This window comes from Ambystoma mexicanum, chromosome 3p (assembly GCF_040938575.1).
Source record: "Ambystoma mexicanum isolate Mex_15411 chromosome 3p, UKY_AmexF1_1, whole genome shotgun sequence".
Lineage (NCBI taxonomy): Eukaryota > Metazoa > Chordata > Amphibia > Caudata > Ambystomatidae > Ambystoma > Ambystoma mexicanum.
This window is the reverse complement of record NC_090925.1, coordinates 829940421-829960281: the sequence shown is the minus strand read 5'-3', so window position 1 is coordinate 829960281 and position 19861 is coordinate 829940421. Positions and strand designations below refer to the sequence as shown.

Genomic DNA, 19861 nt, shown 5'->3' with positions numbered 1-19861 from the left:
GTGGTGGACTTCCTGGATGCTGTGAAAGCATTTGACTCGGTCAGGTTGGACTCACTGTACGCAATGCTAGGGCATTTTGGCACAGGACCGGGTTTCCTAAAATGGGTATGAGTGGTTTATACAAGACCAACAGCGAGGTTATGGGCAGGGAAACAGGTCTTGAGTAGTTGGGAAGTGAGAAAGGGTACGAGACGAGGGTGTCCTTTGTCCCCCATGTTGTTCATTCTGGCTCTTGAGCCGCTGGCAGTTCTCCTGAGGGCGGAATATGCAGAGGCGGGCATCACAGTGAAGGGGGTGAAACATGTCATATCACTCACTGTATGCTGATGATATGCTGCTTTATCTGAGCAGGCCGAAGGATAACCTGCCTCTTGTGTTAGATGTACTAGATAGATAAGCAGCGCTCTCTGGAATACGGGCCAGCTGTGAAAAATGTTGCCTGTTCTCGATGGGTGGCCTGAGGGACCGCGACGAAGGACAGCTGCCGGTGCTGGGGTTGAGGTGGTCTGTGCAGACATTTAAGTACCTGGGGGCAAACATCTGGCATAACCTGGTAGATGCCCATGAGAGGAACACACAGAGGGCAATGGAGGGTATCGAAAGGACTATGCAATTCTGTAAGAAACGGCTGCTGTCTATGGCAGGTAGAGCTGCCCTGATGAAGATGGTGGCCCTCCTGCGCATATTGTATCATCTGGTGAATGTCCCGTATGACATTCCTGGTAAGTTCTTCTGGAGAGTGTCACTAGGGAATTCTTATGAGGGGTGGGGAGGGGTTAGAAACAGGATATCGCTGAGCATGCTCCAGAGGGTCTATATCAGTGGAGGAATTAAGGTGGCAGACTTTGAGCTATATTACATAACGGGACAGCTGCAGTTTGTTATTGATTGGCTGGCGAATGAGACATTGCTGGACACGATGCTCCTGCAGCCCTGGGTGAAACCCTATTACATAAAAGAGGTACTTTGGGAGGAGGGAGGGAACCTACCGCAGGAACCGCACCTATTAACCCATGGCAGTTAGCTGTGGAAAAGAGTTTGGAAACTAATGATATCAGGGACTCCTACTCCCCACACATTCCGTTGCTAGCGATAGCAGGTGGAGACAGAGAGGTGAGGAAGACCATTAGGATGCAATGGGAGGACAGAGGGGTGGCCACAGTGGGGGACCTACTAAAGGAAGGGAAGCTAATTGACTTTGAGATGCTAACTCAAGAGAGTGGTGTTTGCACAGGGCAATTACTGAGGTATATGCGGTTGGCTCGGAAAGTCTCGAGGAAATGGCCAGAGGTGCAAACTGGTATTGACAATTACAGGATGCTGGAGACTATATATGATATGTCAGAAGGGGGACATGTATTGTCTCAACTGTATGAGTTATTGTTAGGCCAGTGGGGAGCAGCAGACTCAGGGGCACGCGTGGGATGGGAGATGGAGCTGAGCAGGATGTTTACTGATGCAGAATGGCGGAGGGCCCTTCTCTACACAAGGAGGGGTTCAAGAAAAGCCAGGTTCAAGCTTGTGTAGTTGTATTTAACGCACAGCGCGTACATGACACCACATAGAATATCTTTGCTCCCTGGAGCGAGCAGACTGGGCAGGGGGTGGTAATGCTACACGTTTTGGACCTGCCCTATGATCACAACATTCTGGACATCAGTCGCAGACAGGCTGGCCAAGGGAGGCGTTGAGATGCATGAGTGGTCACCTGAGGCTTGCTTGCTGGGCTTGTTTCACCGGGGGAGAAGGAGTGAACGGGAAAAGGGCACTGCGCACTGGGCAAGGATGAAGTATCTCATTTGTATATTGGCAAAGCACAGGGTGATGGCCTGGAAACAGGTAGATGGGCCCAAAATTAATGCATGGTGTGGACCCCTACAAAAGGTGGGCAATTGCGGAGATGACCGTATGGTGCAGGGCAGTGCACAGAGGCTTGAGAGAAGCGAGTGAAGACGTGATGTCTTGGAATATGCTCACCCAGGCAATGTTTAGTACCCCACTGGAACAGGGTGTGCGTGCAGCGCGGGCTCACCTCCGAACTGAATAGCATGGGGATGGAAATGGAGGATTGCCCAACTGACGTCCCCTGTGGGGAACATCAGAGGCACTGTGGGTGAGCACTGGGGAAACCGAAAGATCAAAGAGAACCATGACTGTCATGTTGGGGCACTCAGGTATAGGCTGCTGTATAAACATCCTGTGAGGCCTCGATAAACCTAGTGGACTCGCCACCCTATCATGGGAGAGAGACTAGTCTGGGCCACCTGATGCAACACTGTGATATAAGACCTCCCACAAAGCATCTGAACTTGGATAGCTGAATACAATGCGTAATGGCACAAGTGGTTAATCCATATGTTGCTTTGGTGTACCCTGCGACATTGGGCAGGAGAGGGTTGGGTGGGGGAAGTATTGACTTATTATATCATGTAAAAACCAATACAAAATGTGTGCCCTCCTCATACCAAAGTCCACACATTGGACTTAATCTTTTCAGCATAAAAGGCAGCTACAGTTCATTCTTGTGTGTCAATTGTTTTGTCAAATCATTTCTTGGTACCCTTCACGCTAACTATTCCTCACACTCTATCGGTCATTAGATCAGTAAGCGCACCTTGCAGCTCCTGGAGAGAAGTCAATCTCTCTGATCTGTTTACACAACTGCAATTACTGCAAAATATTGAAAGTACCAAATGCTATACCATTAGCAGCAATTAGATTTGAATTGGGGACTATCTCCTTCGGGGTGCGAGTGCAATGCAAGCTACTTTTACTATTGCCCCAGTACTGCATTCCCTTTATGAGCAATTAGAGAAACAACTCCATTGTATGCAGAATAATAGTGACTTCCTCTCTCAGGTAGAAGTAAGGGCTTCTGTTATCGTAGAGAATCTGGCAATGGATAGGGATAGTTTATTAGCAAACCCAGAGAAAGTAAAGAAATCTCTATATGATTACGATTGGGTGTGCACCACTGACTTATTTCACTTGTATACATCTTTGAGTGATCTGGTACTTGAGCATATAAGTCAGGGAACCCCATCTATGATTCTGTCAGTTTCCAAATAATTATTATAGAATGATTTTACTGAGACTGCGATGGAACTTTCTTCTAACGAAGGAGATCCTACTTAGAAGAAGAATGAATACTGAGCTGGAGACTAAATGTAGATACTGTAATCAGGGTCCTATTGAAAATACGAGACATTTGGTTCTGGAATATGAGGCCCTAAATGCAAGCAGGATGAAATATAATAAAGATGTGTGATCGGGTGCATAAATTGGGTTCACTGAATTGTGATTATTTTTGGAAAAGATGTATTAATATTAACTCTGTAAAGTAAGGTTTAGTGGTGGCAGGTTTTATTACGACTATGAATTTGATGACTTGATGTTTTTAAATAATACCCTGTGATGAAACATTTTAAGGTATTGAATATGCGATGTATTGTTTTGTGATTGTTTTTTCTCTTCTTTTATCTTGGGTGTTGATTTCTTTCTTTCTATGCATTGTATGGAATTTGTAAAGGTTTTTTTTAAACCAAATCTAAATAAAGAAAACAAATAATTACAGCATGTACAGTCTCACTTCACTTCTGCCTCGCATCCATTAGCTGCTCTTCAGGGCGCTTTTACATGCTTGGCTGATTTAGCTGCCCTTAAAGCTGGTAACAATATATGGAGAAAACCAGTGCCATGGTACACAAAATCATTACATTTGGCTAAACCTCTTTATAGGCAAGCCGAACGGTTATGGTGTACCGGATATAGATTAGAGGACAAAGCTGCATTAAATGCCTGTCGCCTGAAATATCATCTTGTTTTCAAAGCAGCAAAACATGTTTTTTTTACCACCCAGTTTTCTGAATCTATAAACCAACCTAAAGAGTTATTTTCAGTGGTCAGGGAATTTTCCTCTCCCAGTCAAATCACTTCATCTGTATCTCCTTCACAGGCGCGCTGTGATTCTCTCTAAGATTTTTTTTGTGGCGAAGATTGTCAATATCAGGAAAAATATTCCAGTCTCTGACGATTCCACTGTACTATCCCTCCTCGTTTCCCATTATCTAGGTCTCTCTCCAACAATGTAACTTTCTCAACTTTTGATCCTTCTACTGAAGATCAAATTTGCAAAGTTATCTTACAGTTGAAATCCCCATTGCATCCTGTTTCACTCCAGGTAATTAAAATATCAGTACAGAGGTATCCCCTCTTGTGACTCTAGCTGTTAATTCCTCATTATCACAGGGTGTTATTCCACATAGTCCCTAACACGCCCCGGTGACTCCTTTATTAAAGCTATCTACTCTGGAGTCCTCATCTCCAGCCCATTTGTGGCCATTTCACTTCTCTGATTTCTCATGAAGGTGCTTGAAGCGGTAGTTACACCTCAGTTGGGAGATTCTTTTAGAGATGGCGTCCATTCTCAACCCTTAACAATCAGATTTTCAACCATCTATGGGTACGGAGGCAGTAGTAGTATAAATTGTGGATGACATAGCCAGAATACGGGACTAGGATAGAGTATGTTTTCTAATTCCGCTGAACTTGTCTGCAGTATTTGACACTATTGACCATACCATCCTTTGTCACTGCTTCAAGGAAGTGGGAGTTACAGCACGACCCTAAAGTGGTTCTGATCTTTTCTTTCCGATCAAATCCAGACACTGTCCCTCCTTCTGTTTAATTCGGCCCAGTCTGCCCTACCATGCGGGTTCCACAGGGCTCTGCGCTCTCCCCTTACTTATTAACACTTACATTTGTCCTTTAGCCAATCTGATACGGGATTATGGGTGCCATTTCTTTGCTTATGCGGATGACACCCAGTTTATCCTGAGGGTGGATCAAGATCTTAACGAAGCTGCATATTGTCTGCACGGTTATTTAGCTGCCATTGCTACGGGATGAATGCCAACTGGTTAAAACTCAATAGGGACAACACTGAGGTTTTAGTAGTTGGTTTCCAGGTTTCTCGGATCCTCTGGAATACAGATTTTTGGCCCCCAACTTTGGTGTCCTTCCATCTCTGGTGCAGTCTGTAAAGAATCAGGGAGTCAACATTTCAGCTTCTCTTTCCCCGGACCGCCAGGTTAGGATTAGATGTAGTTCGGGCTTCTTCAAGCTCACAAGTCTAAAAAAGATGATCCCCTTCTTACGCTCCAAGCTTAGAGGGCCAGTGGTTTTATCTGCAATTATAGGAATTCTGGATTATTGTAAAGCCACCTTGTTGGCTCAGCCCAAATACCATCTCAAAGATTACAAATTTTACAAAACTCAGCAGACCGACTGGTTGCCGGTTTACCCAATTACTCCCATGTTTCTCCCATTCTGGCCAAGCTTCACTGGCTTCCAGTCAAGAGTAGGATCAAGTTCAAGGCTCTTTGTATGGTGCATCATGCACTACATGGTCAAGGAGCCCACTATCTTTGTGAGGAGATTGTTCCTTATGTACCTGTTAGAAACCTTTCCTCAGTTAATCATCATCTTCTTGTCCCACGGTTCAAGAAGGTAACTGTTTGGGGTAGGACTTTTTCAGTCGCAGACTCGTCTCTCCGGAACTCTCTTCCTCTGCCTATTAGGTCAGTAAATAACTACCTCAGATTTCGTAAGGCTCTAAAATAATTTCTCTATCCTAAATAGTAAAACTGTGTGCTTTAACCTTGTGCAGCTAGTCTACATGATGGCTTCTTTTGGGTTTGTCTCGCTTCAGCGCCAAGCTACCTTTGGATGATGGTGTGCTTTATCAAGTACTTATAACACAACATAGGTCTGGTTGTACTGAAATATCCAGACTGGCCCACGTGGCATCCTGGAGTGCCACGGTCACTACGCCTTGCATCAAATGCAAAGTTGGACACTGTTAGAACTTGTGGTGGTCATTGAAAAAGCCATTGCACAGTTAGGACTCGAGATGGCATAGTGACATTGGAGGTGCTCAGAATGCTATGCCTGGTACAGTTGTCGATGAAAAGGCTCAGGATGAAACACCTATCCCAGCTGGAGATGAAAAGCTCAGGATACCAATCCCGGCCCAGCTAGTGATTTAGAGGCTAATGATACCAAGCCTGGAACAGCTGCCAATGGAGAGACTCAGGATTACAAGCCTTGCCCAGCTGGCGATGGAGAGGGTCATGATACCAAGCCTGGACCAACTCCAGCTGGCAATGGAGAGGCTCAGGATACTAAGCCTCACAGAGCTAGTGATGGTAAAGCTCAGCTCTAATTCTCATCCCTTAGAATGTATCCACAATGAGACTCACATAACTGCTGTTACCTATCTGCTTGGGTTTCTGGGGAGAACCATCGGTTACAATTGTTGAAACTTATGGCTGCAATGGCTTTTACTCACCTCCTGGCCGCACGTCCTCCAGTCCAGTCACCCAGCAGTGGCTTCCAAGTCGGAAGCGGTGGCCAGGCTTAGGCAGACAAACTGGTTGGATGAACCGGTTGAAGGCCACAGGCTTGGAGAGTTGCAAAAGGGCAGCATCATAGCCATTGATGAAGCTGGTATACTTTTCATGTAACAGGATCCTGGCCACATTTCTCTCCACTGTATGTTCATCAGGGGCACCCCCAAGAGTGGTGAAGGCCAAGTAGGCCTTCCAGGAAGCAGGATCCTTTAAAGTCTTATTCCTGTAAGAGAAGAGACACTGTCATTACAAAAGGAGAAATTACTGACCGTAATCATCTTTCTATAGATTCTTCTCCTGCAGATTCCTCATCTGATAGATATCCTCATCCAGCTGTACTGCTCGGAAACATTTCAACAGGGGGCGTAGTGGACCTCGACCCATCCGTCGATCTGTCTTGCTCGGTGCTCGATCGTCAGCTTCGGACATGACATCAGGCGTCATATATACAGCATGTCACTACGCCCCATACCTCAGTTCCCCCTTTTTCCCCTGTGCTTGAACACTGCATAAGAAAATTTTGGTAGACAAGGCTACCAAGTCTGTTTAGAACTTGACAATGGGAAACATCCCAAAAGGGTGAAAACCCCAAGAATCAGCGAAAAAAATGGAACGATTACTATTATATTTTATTTGAACGGCAAGCAACTAGCCAGATAGAGGAGGACACCTCAGTGCCATCACCAGGCGTCCCTTCGCTTAGACAGATGCGCCAAGACACAAGAACTTTCTGAGCAGGGATGGAAGGGAGGGGTGATGAGGAATCTGCAGGAGAAAAATCCATAGAAGAACAAGTTACTTCTTACCTTGTAACGTTCTTTCGACGGGATGTTCCTCCGACGTATTCCTTATCTTTGATAATACGTTTCCAGCTTGCTGGCCTCGGAAATGTTTTCTGTAGAGGGCGCTGCTCGTCGACGTCCGCCGATTCGATGTCCCTCGACGGCCACAGTATCGGCGCCGACGTCACCATGCCCATAAATAGCCACGCGCTGCGTCCGTTGCTCAGTTCCGTTTTGTAGCATAAGAAAAGTCATGCCTGAATTGGTTATTGACCTTGAAGGAGCGTAAGCTGCAACCACAAGGGAAGTATCACTGCGGGGATGGATGGGAGGGGCGATAAGGAATACGCCGAAGGAACATCCCGTCGAAAGAACGTTACAAGGTAAGAAGTAACTTGTTCTTCGAAGGGATTTTGTCCTCCGACGTATTCCTTATCTTTGATAGACTCCCATAGCAGTGGCATGTAATTGGAGGTGGGAGTGAGAATGTTATGTATCCCTTTAGGGATGGACCGAATGTAATACGGCCTTGCCAAATCTGGTCTCTTGACTAGTGGAGGAATCCAGATTGTAAAATTTTGTGAATGTATGTGCGTATGACCATGTGGCAGCCGCACATATGTCTCGGACCGGTACCCCTCTTTGGAGAGCCGAAGAGGCTGCGATACCCTGGTTGAATGAGCCCTGAGATTTTGGGGTGGCTCTTTCCCTGGCAGTTTGTAACATTCCAGAATGGCCAAAATAATCCACCTGGAGATGGTTTGTTTTGTTATGGGTAGTCCCAACTTGTGACCTGAGTATCCTACAAACAGTTGGTCTGCTTGCCTGATCCTAGCCATTCTGCTGATGTAAAAGCTGAGAGCTTGCCTTGGGTCCAGCCTATCTAGCCTTTGTTCCTCTTTCCCCGGATGGGGAGGAGGGTAGAACGAAGGTAAGGTAATTTTCTGAGTAATATGAAATTCAGAAACCATCTTTGGGAGGAAATTAGGCTTCACCTGTAGGACAACTTTGTTCTTGTGGAAAATTGTATGTGGGGGTTTACAGGAGAGAGCTTGTAGCTCGCTCACCCTCCTAGCAGAGGTTAGTGCTACCAATAGGACAGTTTTAAGCGTGAGAAATCTCAGCGAACAAGAGTGACGTGGTTCGAATGGAGTGCCCATTAGGAAGTTTAAGACTAAATTTAAGTCCCATAAGGGAACCTGGAATGGCTTTGGAGGATAAACATTAGTTAATCCCTTGAGAAATTGTATCACTAGACTGGAAGTTTGAAATACGATGGTTCTTCCGCAGTGCGCTTGAAGATAGAAAGAGCTGCAAGATAGCCTTTTACAGTGCCAACTTGAAGGCCTGAGTTTGCCAAGTAGAGTAGAAATGATAACACCGTTGGTGTACCATATGAAAAAGGGTCGATATTCTCTTCCCTACACCAGCTGCAAAATTTGTTCCAACGGCAGCGGTATAAAGACTTTGTTTCTGGCCTTCTGGCCGAAAGCAACACCTCCATGACGTCATCAGGGAGATCCCAATCCTTGTACCTCACCCTTTCAGAAGCCAAGCGTGAAGGTTGAGGGTTCTGGTGTCTGGATGGAGAACCTGACCTCCCTTCTGCGAGAGAAGATTCTCTTTGAGTGGAAGACGGATTGGAGGACAGATGGACATATGTAGAAGGTCCGGGTACCACGTTCTCCTGGCCCAAATCCGGGGCAATTAGGATCATGGTTTTCCGGAATCTTCTCAACCTCCTGATCATTTGAGGAATAACAGGGACTGGTGGGAACGCGTAAAGGAGTGGAAACTCCCAGTCCACTACGAACGCGTCTCCTAGAGCTCCTCTCGGGGGAAATTCCCTTGAACAGAACAGATCGCACTTCCTGTTGGTGCTTGTGGCAAACAGATCCACCTGAGGGGTTCCCCAAAGGGCAAAGATCTCTTGAAGGACTTCCTGAGCTAGCTCCCACTCATGGGAGACTGTGCTCAGCCTGCTCAGAGCGTCCGCTGTCAAGTTCTTCTCTCCGGCTAGGTGGACTGCCGATAGAGAGATTCCTTCTTGGATTGCCCAAAACCAGAGCTGCATCGCCTCTCTGCACAGTGGCAGTGATCCTACGCCTCCTCTTTTGTTGAGGTAGTGCATGGCCACCGTGTTGTCCGTCATTATCAGGACATTTCTCCCCTGTACTGATGGCAGGAAAGCTTTCAGCGCTAGTCTGATCGCTCTCAGCTCCAATCGGTTGATGTGTAGTCTAGACTCTGATGGAGACCAACGACCGCTGATGGTCAAGTCGTTGGCATGGGCTCCCCACCCCGTGAGTGAGGTGTCTGTGACTACTGTTGTCTCCACCATGGTTGCCAAAACAGTTCTCCTTTCAAGATGTTCTCTGGATAGGCCCACCATTGAAGGTCGCGGGCTACCTTGTCCGGAATCCGGAGGAGATCTGTCATTCTCCCTGAGAATTGCAACCACTGACTTCTCAGTGCCCACTGAAGAGATCTCATTCTCAGGCAAGCCTCTGGCACAAGGAAGATGCAGGATGCCATGAGGCCTAGCAACCTCAAAAGTCGAAGGCTGGGAGACGTTGGGCATTTTTAAACTTGGTGACTATCTGTAGAATATCTTGAGCCCTCACCTCTGGTGGCGAGGCTTTTCCCAGGGAAGTGTCCAGGACCGCTCCAATGAACTGGAGTCTCTGTGATGGTATCATCTGTGACTTTTTTAAATTGAGGGAGAAGCCCAGTTTGTGAAGGAAGTGGCAGACATAATCTAGCTGGGCCTGGGCTTGTTTCGAAGATACAGCCCTGATCAGCCAATCGTCCAGGTAGGGGTAGACGTGGATCCCTTCCCTCCTTAGACTTGCCGCCACTACCGACATCAGTGTGGTGAAGAACCTCAGGGCAGAGGTCCTGTGTTTGAGATGGATTGGCACATGGAAATAAGCATCCAGAAGGTCCAGAGAAACCAGCCAGTCCTGGAGCTGGAGGGCCTGAAGGATCTGAGAGAGAGTTACCATCTTGAACTTGTCCTTCCTGAGGAACTTGTTCAATTCTCGTAGGTCCAGGATGGGTCTCAGTCCTCCGTCCTTCTTTGGTAAGAGAAAGTAGGGGGAGTACCAGCCCTTGTTCCTGTCCGCTACAGGTACTGGTACTATGGCACCTTTCTCTAGCAGGTCTATAATTTCCTGCAAGAGGAGCAGATCTGGAACTTTTAGAGCTGTTCCCCGGTGGATGACTCTGAGGGATGTGTAGAAAGGGTAGGCAGTAATCCTGGGCAACTGTCTCCAATGCCCAAGCATCTGACATTATAGCCTGCCATTCCGTCAGATGGTGAGTTAACCTGCCCCCTACAGGTGTATTGTGTGGAAAGGCCTCAGAGTGGTTTTGGGGCGGCTGATGCAGATGCCGAGGGTAAAGAGGCACCTGCTGCTGCTGCGGCCTTACCCCTTGACCCGTCCACCTCGGGTGGATCTCCTTTGGCCTCTTTGAGCCGGCTGTCCTCTGCCTTTCCCGAATGCGGAATAATAGCGAAAGGACTTTCCTCTCCCAGAGGTTCCTGAGAGGCGAAAAGGAGTTTGGCGGATAGCAGCTCCTAAAGATTTTGCTGCTGCTTTTGAAGTCTGCAACTTTTCCAGACTGTCATCAGCCTTTTTTCCGAATAGTGAAGAGCCGTCAAAGGGCATATTCAAAAGTCTGGCCTGTACATCTGGAGCAAAGCCAGACTTTCGCAACCACGCATGCCTGCGGATTGTTGTACTTGCCACCATGGCCCTGCTGATACTGTCAGCGGAATCGATGCCAGTTTGAAGTGATTCGCACATGGCATCGTTGCCATCTTTAATAATGTTAAGGAAGGCTTCCTTTTCCTCTCCTTCGGGTATGCAGTCAGCCGCTGATGAAGCACACTCCCACAGTGTGTGACTGAACCTGGCGAGCGTACAGGTGGCGTTGATGGACTTCAACGCCATACTACAAGCAGAGAAGACTTTCTTCGCCATAGAATCATACCTCTTGTCATCTCTATCCAGTGGGACAGTAGGGTAAGCGGTCCTACTGCTAGATAAAGTTGCCGCTTGAACCACTAGGCTCTCTGGAGTCGGGTGTTTTGATAAGTATTCAGGATCAGCAGCCGCTACCCTATACTTGGCTGACAATCTTTTATTGACCGCAGGGATAACTTCAGGAGTTTCCCAATTAGATGTAATTTGACTTTGTAAGGCTGCATGGAAGGGGACCACAGGGTCCTCCTGTGGACCTTTGTCTAATATGTCTGTTAGGTCATCCTGTTAAAAAACAGGCGAAGGCGCAGACCAACCCATAAATTCAATAATTCTTGCCATAAGGGTTCTATAGGGTGTTTCGGCATGTTCCCCTGGGTCTGGTTTAACAAATTCCACTTCTGGGGAAGTGTCCAGCCCACTTGCCTCATGTAGTGACTCCTGTAGGTCCTTCAACCTTCTTTCGTCAGAGGTGAAATCCCCTGAAATAGGCAGTGTGGTCCTCTGTAACCCAAATGTTTCCTGGTCAGAATCTTCCCCCTCTTCATAAATTGAAGATAGTCCAGGGTACTCTGACCTCTGAAATGGTGTAAAACCCATCTCTAAGGAAGAAGGAGCCAAACTCATCATTATTGGGCGAGAAAACGTCGATGTGACGGCGTCGAGAAAACAGGAAGAGATCTCGAAGAACTCAAGAGGATCGGGATCCTACTCGAGGACATCGACGACAGTCTCGGCGTCGTGCCAGAGGCCCTTGGAATCACCGTTGGCTGTGGAGTAGCCTTGGTCTTCTCTTTCATCAGCGTCGATGTCGGCGTCGAGGAACCCTTCGACAACTGCGTCGATGGAGCTGATCCATGCGCAGAAGGAATCTTCGACGACGGCGGCGAAGATTGTGCCTTCTTACCCGATGGCTCGTGGCACTCTCGAGTGGAATGTTTCGCTAGGTGCTGCGACTCACGGCGTTTTGATTTTTGGGGTTTTTCACCCGGGGTATCACCCTCAGCTGTCTTCGAGGGGGTCGAGGCCGCTTTCTCGAAGATGGTTAACATTTTCTTTCGGAATTCCTCCCACTCAGCCTGAGAGCTGTGTTTTGTGGGACAGGAGACCCTTTCAGGAGTGTCTTGATCTCGACGAATGGTGGGAGCTACTTCGAGATCTAGAATGGGAATGTTTTCGACAGCGAGGAGACGAATGCCTCGACTCAGCCGAAGAAACCTTTGAGGAGGTTTTGACTGACTTACCTCTCTCGAGCTTCCCCTTGCGCTCCTTCAAGGCTTTCGCTGTCATGGACATGCAGTCCTCACACTCCGAACAATGGTGCTCGGCTCCCAAGCACCACAAGCAGATCCTGTGTGGATCCGTTATCGACATTTTTTTACTGCAGTCTCGACATTTCTTGAAGCCGGATCGCAGCGTCGTCGGTTCCGATGAAGATGCCATCGAGAACGAGTAGGTATTTATTCGAGTAGATATAGGGTTATCCTGACTGAATTGAGCAACGACGTTCCGAGGCCCCACGAAGCGCGGCAAAACGGAACTGAGCAACGGACGCAGTGCGTGGCTTTTTATGGGCATGGTGACGTCGGCGCCGATACGGTGGCCATCGAGGGACATCGACTCGGCGGACATCGACGCGCAGCGCCTTCTACAGAAAACATTTCCGAGGCCAGCAAGCTGGAAACGTATTATCAAAGATAAGGAATACGTCGCAGGACACAATCCCTTCGAAAGATCATTACGGTAAGTCATTTCTCCTTCCATGGATTGCTTTTCTCCCGCAGATTCCTCATCTAATAGACTCCCCAAGCAGTTAGGACTGCGGAGGTGAGCAGAAAGTGTTACAGTAGCAGATTTAGCAGAACTGCCCTACCAAAATGTGCATCAGCCCGCAGGCGAAATCTAGTCAATAGTGCCTGGTAAATGTGTGCAAGGACAACCGATATTCTCAATAGGAACTCCCCAACTGCAGGGTTTTAGAAGTAGAGAACCCCTCTCGTCGAGTGTGCCCTGATGACGGGAGGAAGCTCCCTGCCTGCAGACTGATAACATTCGATGCAGAGGATAATCTATCGTCATAGAGTCTGCTTTGTTACTGCTAGACCCTTGCGGGACACTGAATTGGTCACAAACAGCTGGTCAGATTTTCAGAATACAGACGTCCTAGCGACGTAAAAGCTGAACGCTCTCTTGGGATCTAAGCGGTAGAACTGCTCCTCTTCCTTAGAGGGGTGTGGTGGAAGGTAGAAGATTGTTAAATCTATGGACTGAGAAATGTGGAACTCAGAAAGCACTTTCGAGAGAAAGCCAGGTCTTACTTTGAGGGAAACCTTTTCACGAAAACACAGCAGGAATGGGGGCTTGCAACACAAGTCCTGCAACTCACTAACTCTCCTGGCTGACGTAATAGCAACCAAAAAGTTTGTTTTCGAAGACAACAGTCTCAAAGAACAGGAACGCATGGGCTCAAATGGAGCCGCCATCAAGAATGTCAGAACTAGATTTAAATCCCAGTCCGGGGTGACAAAACGAGTTGGCGGAACCTTATTTACAAGGACCTTCAGAAGAGACCTTGATCCGTCGACCTTTTGAACACAGACACGGCCGCCAAATATCCTTTGACTGTGGTAAACTGAAGGCCTGCTGAGGCCAGTGACAGAAGGAACTCCATCACTGTAGTAGTGGGGCAAGAGATGGAATTGATCTTGCATTCCCTGCACCACACCTCAAATCTTCTCCAACTGCATGCATACAGAGATATTGTAGATGGTCTGCATGCAGCCAGCAACACCTTAAGTACTTCCTCTCAGAGGTCCCAGTTATCATACCTCATCTTCTCAAGAGCCGTGCATGTAGGTTGAGGGACTCTGGGCTCGGGTGGAGTATCCGACATTCCGACTGGGTCAGGAGATCTGGGTGCCGAGGCAACCGTTGAGGCAGATGGATGGTCAGATCCAGGAGATCGGAAGACCACGTTCTCCTCGCCCAGTCCAGGGCGATCAAGATCATGGGCGCTCGAAACCTCTTCAACCTCCTGAGAACCCGTGGGGTGACGGGAATCGGAGGGAAGACATAGTGGAGAGGGAAGGTCCAATTGACCAGGAATGCGTCCCCCATCTCACTGTTTGCTGGGAATTCCCTTGAGCAAAACACTCTGCACTTCCTGTTGGACTCTGTGGCAAACAGATACACTGCTGGGGTACCCCAGAGACAGAAGACCTCTCTGGCACACTTCGCACTCGTGTGAGAACATGCTCTGCCTGCTCAGAGCCTCCACCAAGCCATTCTTTGTTCCCGCCTGATGAACTGCTGAGACCGAGACTTGATTCTCCAGCAATCAGAACTACAGCTGCATCATCTCTCTGCAAAGGGGGAGGGAGCGCACGCCACCCTGATTGTTCAGATAGTGTATGGCCACTGTGTTGTCCATCAAGATCAGGACATGTGTCCCATTGAGAGACAGAGCAAAAGCACTCAGGGCTAGCCTGATGGCTTGCAACTCCAACCTGTTGATGTGCCACCTGGCTTCCGTTGCGGACCAAAGGCTGCTCACCACCAAATCCTTGCAGTGAGCATGTATCCGTGACCACTTGAGCCTGCGGTCAAGGACGCCAGAAGGATTCCTCTGCCATAAGATTGCCGCTGCCGGTCCACCAGCTAAGGTCGTGGACCACTTGGTTGGACTCCTTGAGGGGATCCATGAGCACTCTGAGGTACTGTGACCACTGACCTCTTAGAAGCTACTGTAGGGATCTCATGAGCAGCCTGGCCTCTGGCACTTGAAAAATACAGGAGGCCATGAGATCTAATGGGCGGAGGAAGGAAGCCACTGGTAAGGTGGATAGATTCCGGAACAAGTGTACCATCTGTGCTATGCTGTCGACTCTCTCCTCGGAAGGAAAGGCCATCCCCACCCAGGTGTCTAGTACTGCTCTGATCAACTGGAGCCTTTGGACTGGCGTCACATGGGACTTCAAGCTCAGGGAGAAGCCTTCCTGTGCAGTAGCATGCAGGTGTCCTCTAGATGAGACAAGCCCTTCCCCGCCGACTTCCCTTGGATCCGCCAGTCATCCAGGTACTGAAATACATGGACCCTGGATCTCCTGAGGTGAGTCTCAACTACCGCCATGAGCTTGGTGAAGGCACTTGGAGCGGAGGTCAACCCAAAGGGAAGCACTTTGAACTGATGGTGCTTGTCCCCTATGAGGAACCTCAGGGACTTCCTTTGCTTTTGATGTATAAGCACATTGAAATAAGCAGATGCAGATCTATTGACACCAGCCAGTCCTGATGTTCGAGAGCGTGGAGAATTTCTCACAACGTCACCATCCTGAACTTGTCTTTCCTTAGGAACTTGTTCAAGGCCCTGAGGTCCAGAATGGGACGGTGACCTCCTCCATTCTTGGGTACCAAGAAATCCCTGGAATATCAACCCGACCCTCTCTGATCGGAAGGTACCTCTTCCACGGCACCCTTCAACAACAGGGCTTGCCGTTCTTCATGGAGCTCCTGTCCCAGTTGGATTGGAGGCGGTGGGGGTCTGTCCGGTGGTTTTCTTAAGAAGGGCAGACAATAACCCCACCACTCGAACTGCAAGGCCCAGGCATAGGAGGTATTCTCCTGCTACTGGGGCTAATGTTCTGCCAACCCTTCCACCAACCGGCAAGTTGTGGGAGGGGAAATCAAAGCAGCTTAGAGGGTGGTACTGCCACTGCCTGCTGGCCTCTGGAAGCCCTCAGCCCCTTTCAGGGCACAAGAAACACTTATGTCCCTACCTGGCTGTGGGAGCTGCGCTTTCCTGCCATAAGGCACATAGAGCCTATAGCCTCAGCCCCTAGAGGCAAAGCTGAAGGCATGCTTGGCCAGCTGCATAGCTAGGCCCAGCGATTTTGCTACTAATTTAGACTCCTTAAAACTTTCAAAAGAGTCATCAGCCTTCTGGCCAAAAAGAAACTCTCCCTCGAAAGGCATGTCCAGTAGCCTATTCTGGACATTTCGGGAGAAGCCAAAGGTTTTGTGATAGGATTGTCTTCTCAACACTACCGCTGGCCTCATCGAACAGCCAAATCAGCCGGCCATGTCCAGGCACGTTTGCAACGACTGCTTAGGTACCTCCTTCCCATCTTCCACCAGCCGTGTAAACCCATGTCGCATTTTACCTTCGGGGATGTATTGCGTGCCTGCTTCATGGCTTTCCATAAACCAAATGAATATTTTGCAAATCCACATGCCACATTGGTGGCTTTCAGTGCCATGCTGCCTTAAGTAAAGACCTTCTTGTCCATTGCGTCCAACCTTCTACCCTTCCTGTCTGGAGGCAGATTTAAGTGGATGCCACCGGTCTGGTGGTGATTGTGGCTGCCTGCACAACAAGCCCTTCTGGAGAAGGGTGAGAAGCAAGGAAATATGGATCTCCTCTTGCAGACCTATACTTCCCCGTAAAGTTAGAGTTGACTGTGGGAATGGAGCAGGGATGTTGCCACAAGGAGGCATGGGGGTCTGCAATTGCCAGATTAAGTGGCATGTTTTGCTCTGTCACAGGACCTTCATCAAAGTTGTCAGTCAATTAATTTGTAGCCCTGACCAGGTGCTGAAGAGGGCTTCAAACTTAGGGTGTCTACCACCTTTTCTATTAAGGCCCTAAACTTAGTATGGGTGTGCGTGTAGGGCTGACCCTGCTGAAGTTCGACATCTGGGGATGTGTCCAGGCCGCTGGCATCGTGTAATCCTTGGGCTAATTCCAACAGGTCTGCATGGTCATCGACACCTCCCAACCATGTATACATGGGATCGATGTCCCCTTGGTCATCGCCCATGTTGGTGCCGAAAATCAATGCCATGGACTCGAAGAATCTGAACTTGGAGAGCGGGAAGGAGGATCTGTCGTCAATAGTCGGCACCAACGTTTTTTCTTTCGACGCTGATGGAACGGCCGTCGGCGCCGGTCGAGGATTGGGTATTACTGTGATGTCGGAAACGTCAGCCTCTCGACGCTCTCGAGAAGGCCCGGTCACCGATGGTTTCTGTGCTTTTTTCGGCGTACAGCCCGAAGGCTTCTCCAACACAGATGGCGTCGATGCATGCGTGCGGTCGAATGTGCCGAGCGTGACTTTTGCAGCTGGGGCAAGCTGTTAAGGGCGGACGATACCCGCACCTGCAGCAGCCTGTGTTTTAAACCTGTGTAACATTTATTTTTTTTAAATGTTCCCACTCTTCTCGAATGGTTGGCCCAGTTGAGGGCTTACCTTTTTCCAGCGACAAGCTGGACTTGTGTCGAAGGTGGTGGCGCCTCTTTTTCTTATGTGATTAAGACGAGGAAGAGTGGCTCCTCGAGTGCGACTGCTTTTTGGCCTTCTGCTGATGCTTTTCCTTCTCCTTTTCGGGGGTAGTCACTTTCATCTCGGCCTCAGTGGACCGGACGAGTGACCGCACCAGAGATTTCGGGGATAGTTGGCCCAAAGCAGGTTGGTTGGTCCTTTCACGAATGGATTTTAAAAAGCATCTTGAAGCACAACGCACATCCCTCCGTGTAGTGATCTGTACCCAGACACCACAGACAAATGTTGCACAGGTCGGTCACCGACATTTTGGAATGGCAATCGGTGTACCTTTTAAAGCCCGAAATCCGGGGAGTGGACATCGCAAATTGCAGTAAAAAATGCTGAGTCGAAGACTCAGTCTCGTGTTCCTGAAGCAGCGTACGAGCACGTGGAAAAAAGGAACCAATGTATGGGGCGTAGTAATGTGGTATATATACGATGCCTGCCGTCATGTCCGGAGCAGCCGATCGAGCACTGAGCAAGATGGAATGACGATCGGCGGCCGAGTCGAGGTCCACTACGCCCCCTGTCAAAACGTTTCCGAGCAGCAGAGCTGGATGAGGATAGCTATAAGATGAGGAATCTGCGGTAGAAAAGCAATCCATTGAACAAGGCTTATAAAAAAACACAGGGCATGTAGCACAAAAATGGGGAAGAGGAGCAAAAGAAGTATAGAGGGAAGAAAGAGACGGAAACAAGATGGAGGGAAGGAAGGAGTGAAATGATGGAGGAAAGGGAAAATAGTAGGGAGGATAAGATAAGAAACAGGGAGCACAAAACAGAAGAAAGGAGAAGTGAGGAATCAAGAATGAGGCTGTGAGACAGCACACACACACACAATCACACCAGAAGAAAGGAATGAAAACAGCTGCATTGCTCTGACTCTCAATTCTGGGAATGAAGATGGATGGTTAGGCAGGCATATGGATGGATAGGCAGGCATAGAGATGGATAGGCAGGCATATAGATGGATAGGCATCCCCCATCTCTCTTCTTCTGGCATTGAATGCCATTGGTTTCACCCAGAAAGTATCAGCCCCTGCTCACAAAGATGGACACACTCTTGACTGGGTCCTGACACATCACATATCTGCATTTGATATTAGTATAAGCAAATGTCCCTGGTCTGACAATGATTTTGTGAATTGCACCTTTCCCAGTTAGGTACCCCCCTGCAACCTACTTCTGGTTCTAAACAATTTTAAATAGCTAGAAATCTGAAAAATGTTATGTCTCAAAAGCGATCAGCTGATTATTTTAGCCAGGCTTGCTCTGGTGGATTCTTTCAATGATCCCAGTAGTCTTGCTTTACATCTTACCTCAGTTATTAATGATATTGTTGAAGATCTTGCACCTAAACAATGCAAATGAGTAAAAGCTAAATCTTATAAGAACTCTTGGTTTGATGATACGATTGTCACCCTTCGGCGCACAAAACAGAAAGCAGAGAGGGATTGGCGGAGGCACCCCTCTCCTCTCTTGCTTTCCCTCTATAAGCAAACTGTAAAAGATTTGAAACAGGTCATTATTGATGCAAAATCTCATAGCTTTAATAATCGGATCTCCACAACTAAAACCAATACACGTTACCTTAGTTCCATTCTTAAAGAGTTTGAGGGTAGATTTCCCCCCAAAACAACACCCCTCAAAGATTCTGCCTGGTGATATATGGCATTTTTAACGTGTCTATACACAAGTGTTTCAAGGTGCAACGAGGTACGGAAGGGGGAACAGAGGGAGGACAGAGACAATGATCTTACTAGGCCAAGTGACATTGAATTTGTGCAAGTGCAGGGCAGGGGCAGGGGAAAAGTGCCAGGGGAAAGGGGAGGGGGCAATGCTGTACATGGGATCAACAAAACAATAACAAGAAGTGCGGCCAGCAGGTGGCAGGTACAAGGGTAAGTGCAGACAGCAGGTGTCCAAAAGTGCAGGTAGGGGGGCTGTAGCGTTACAGATACAGACCCAAGTGCAAGGGTTGCCAGGAGGCAGTGCAGGTGTGCAACTGAGCAGGCAGGGACCTGATCCCGAATTCAGAGGGTAGCCAGGTGACCAGTGCAGTATCAGACAGGAAATCAGCTGGGGAGAGGAAGATAAAAGGCAGAAGCAAAGAGGGAGGTCTTGAGGTGCTTCCGGAACCGGAGATGGTTCTCCTCAAGTTTCAGAGAGGCAGGGAGGCTGTTCCAGAGGGAGGCCCCTGCTGAAGAAAGAGATCTACCACCAACTTGTTGCTTGGAGAAGCGACTGACCCTGAGGAAGTTGGAGGTGGAGGAGCAAAGAGCTCAACTAGGAAGGTATTCATGAAGAGAGAGTTGCGGGTATTGAGGACCCAGGCCCCTGAAGGCCTTGTGGACAATGCATAG

The 19861-nt window shown here is 48.4% G+C and overlaps 1 protein-coding gene across 2 annotated transcripts in view; it reads right to left on the bottom strand.

Moving 5' to 3' along the window:
- The window catches only part of PRSS53 (serine protease 53), a 552473-nt gene that overhangs the window by 384696 nt on the left and 147916 nt on the right, over window positions 1-19861 (bottom strand). For both annotated transcript variants that reach the window (XM_069651910.1, XM_069651909.1), the window contains exon 4: window positions 6350-6633. In XM_069651910.1, coding sequence (XP_069508011.1) covers window positions 6350-6633 — 284 coding nt within the window. The remainder of the gene's footprint in view (window positions 1-6349; window positions 6634-19861) is intronic.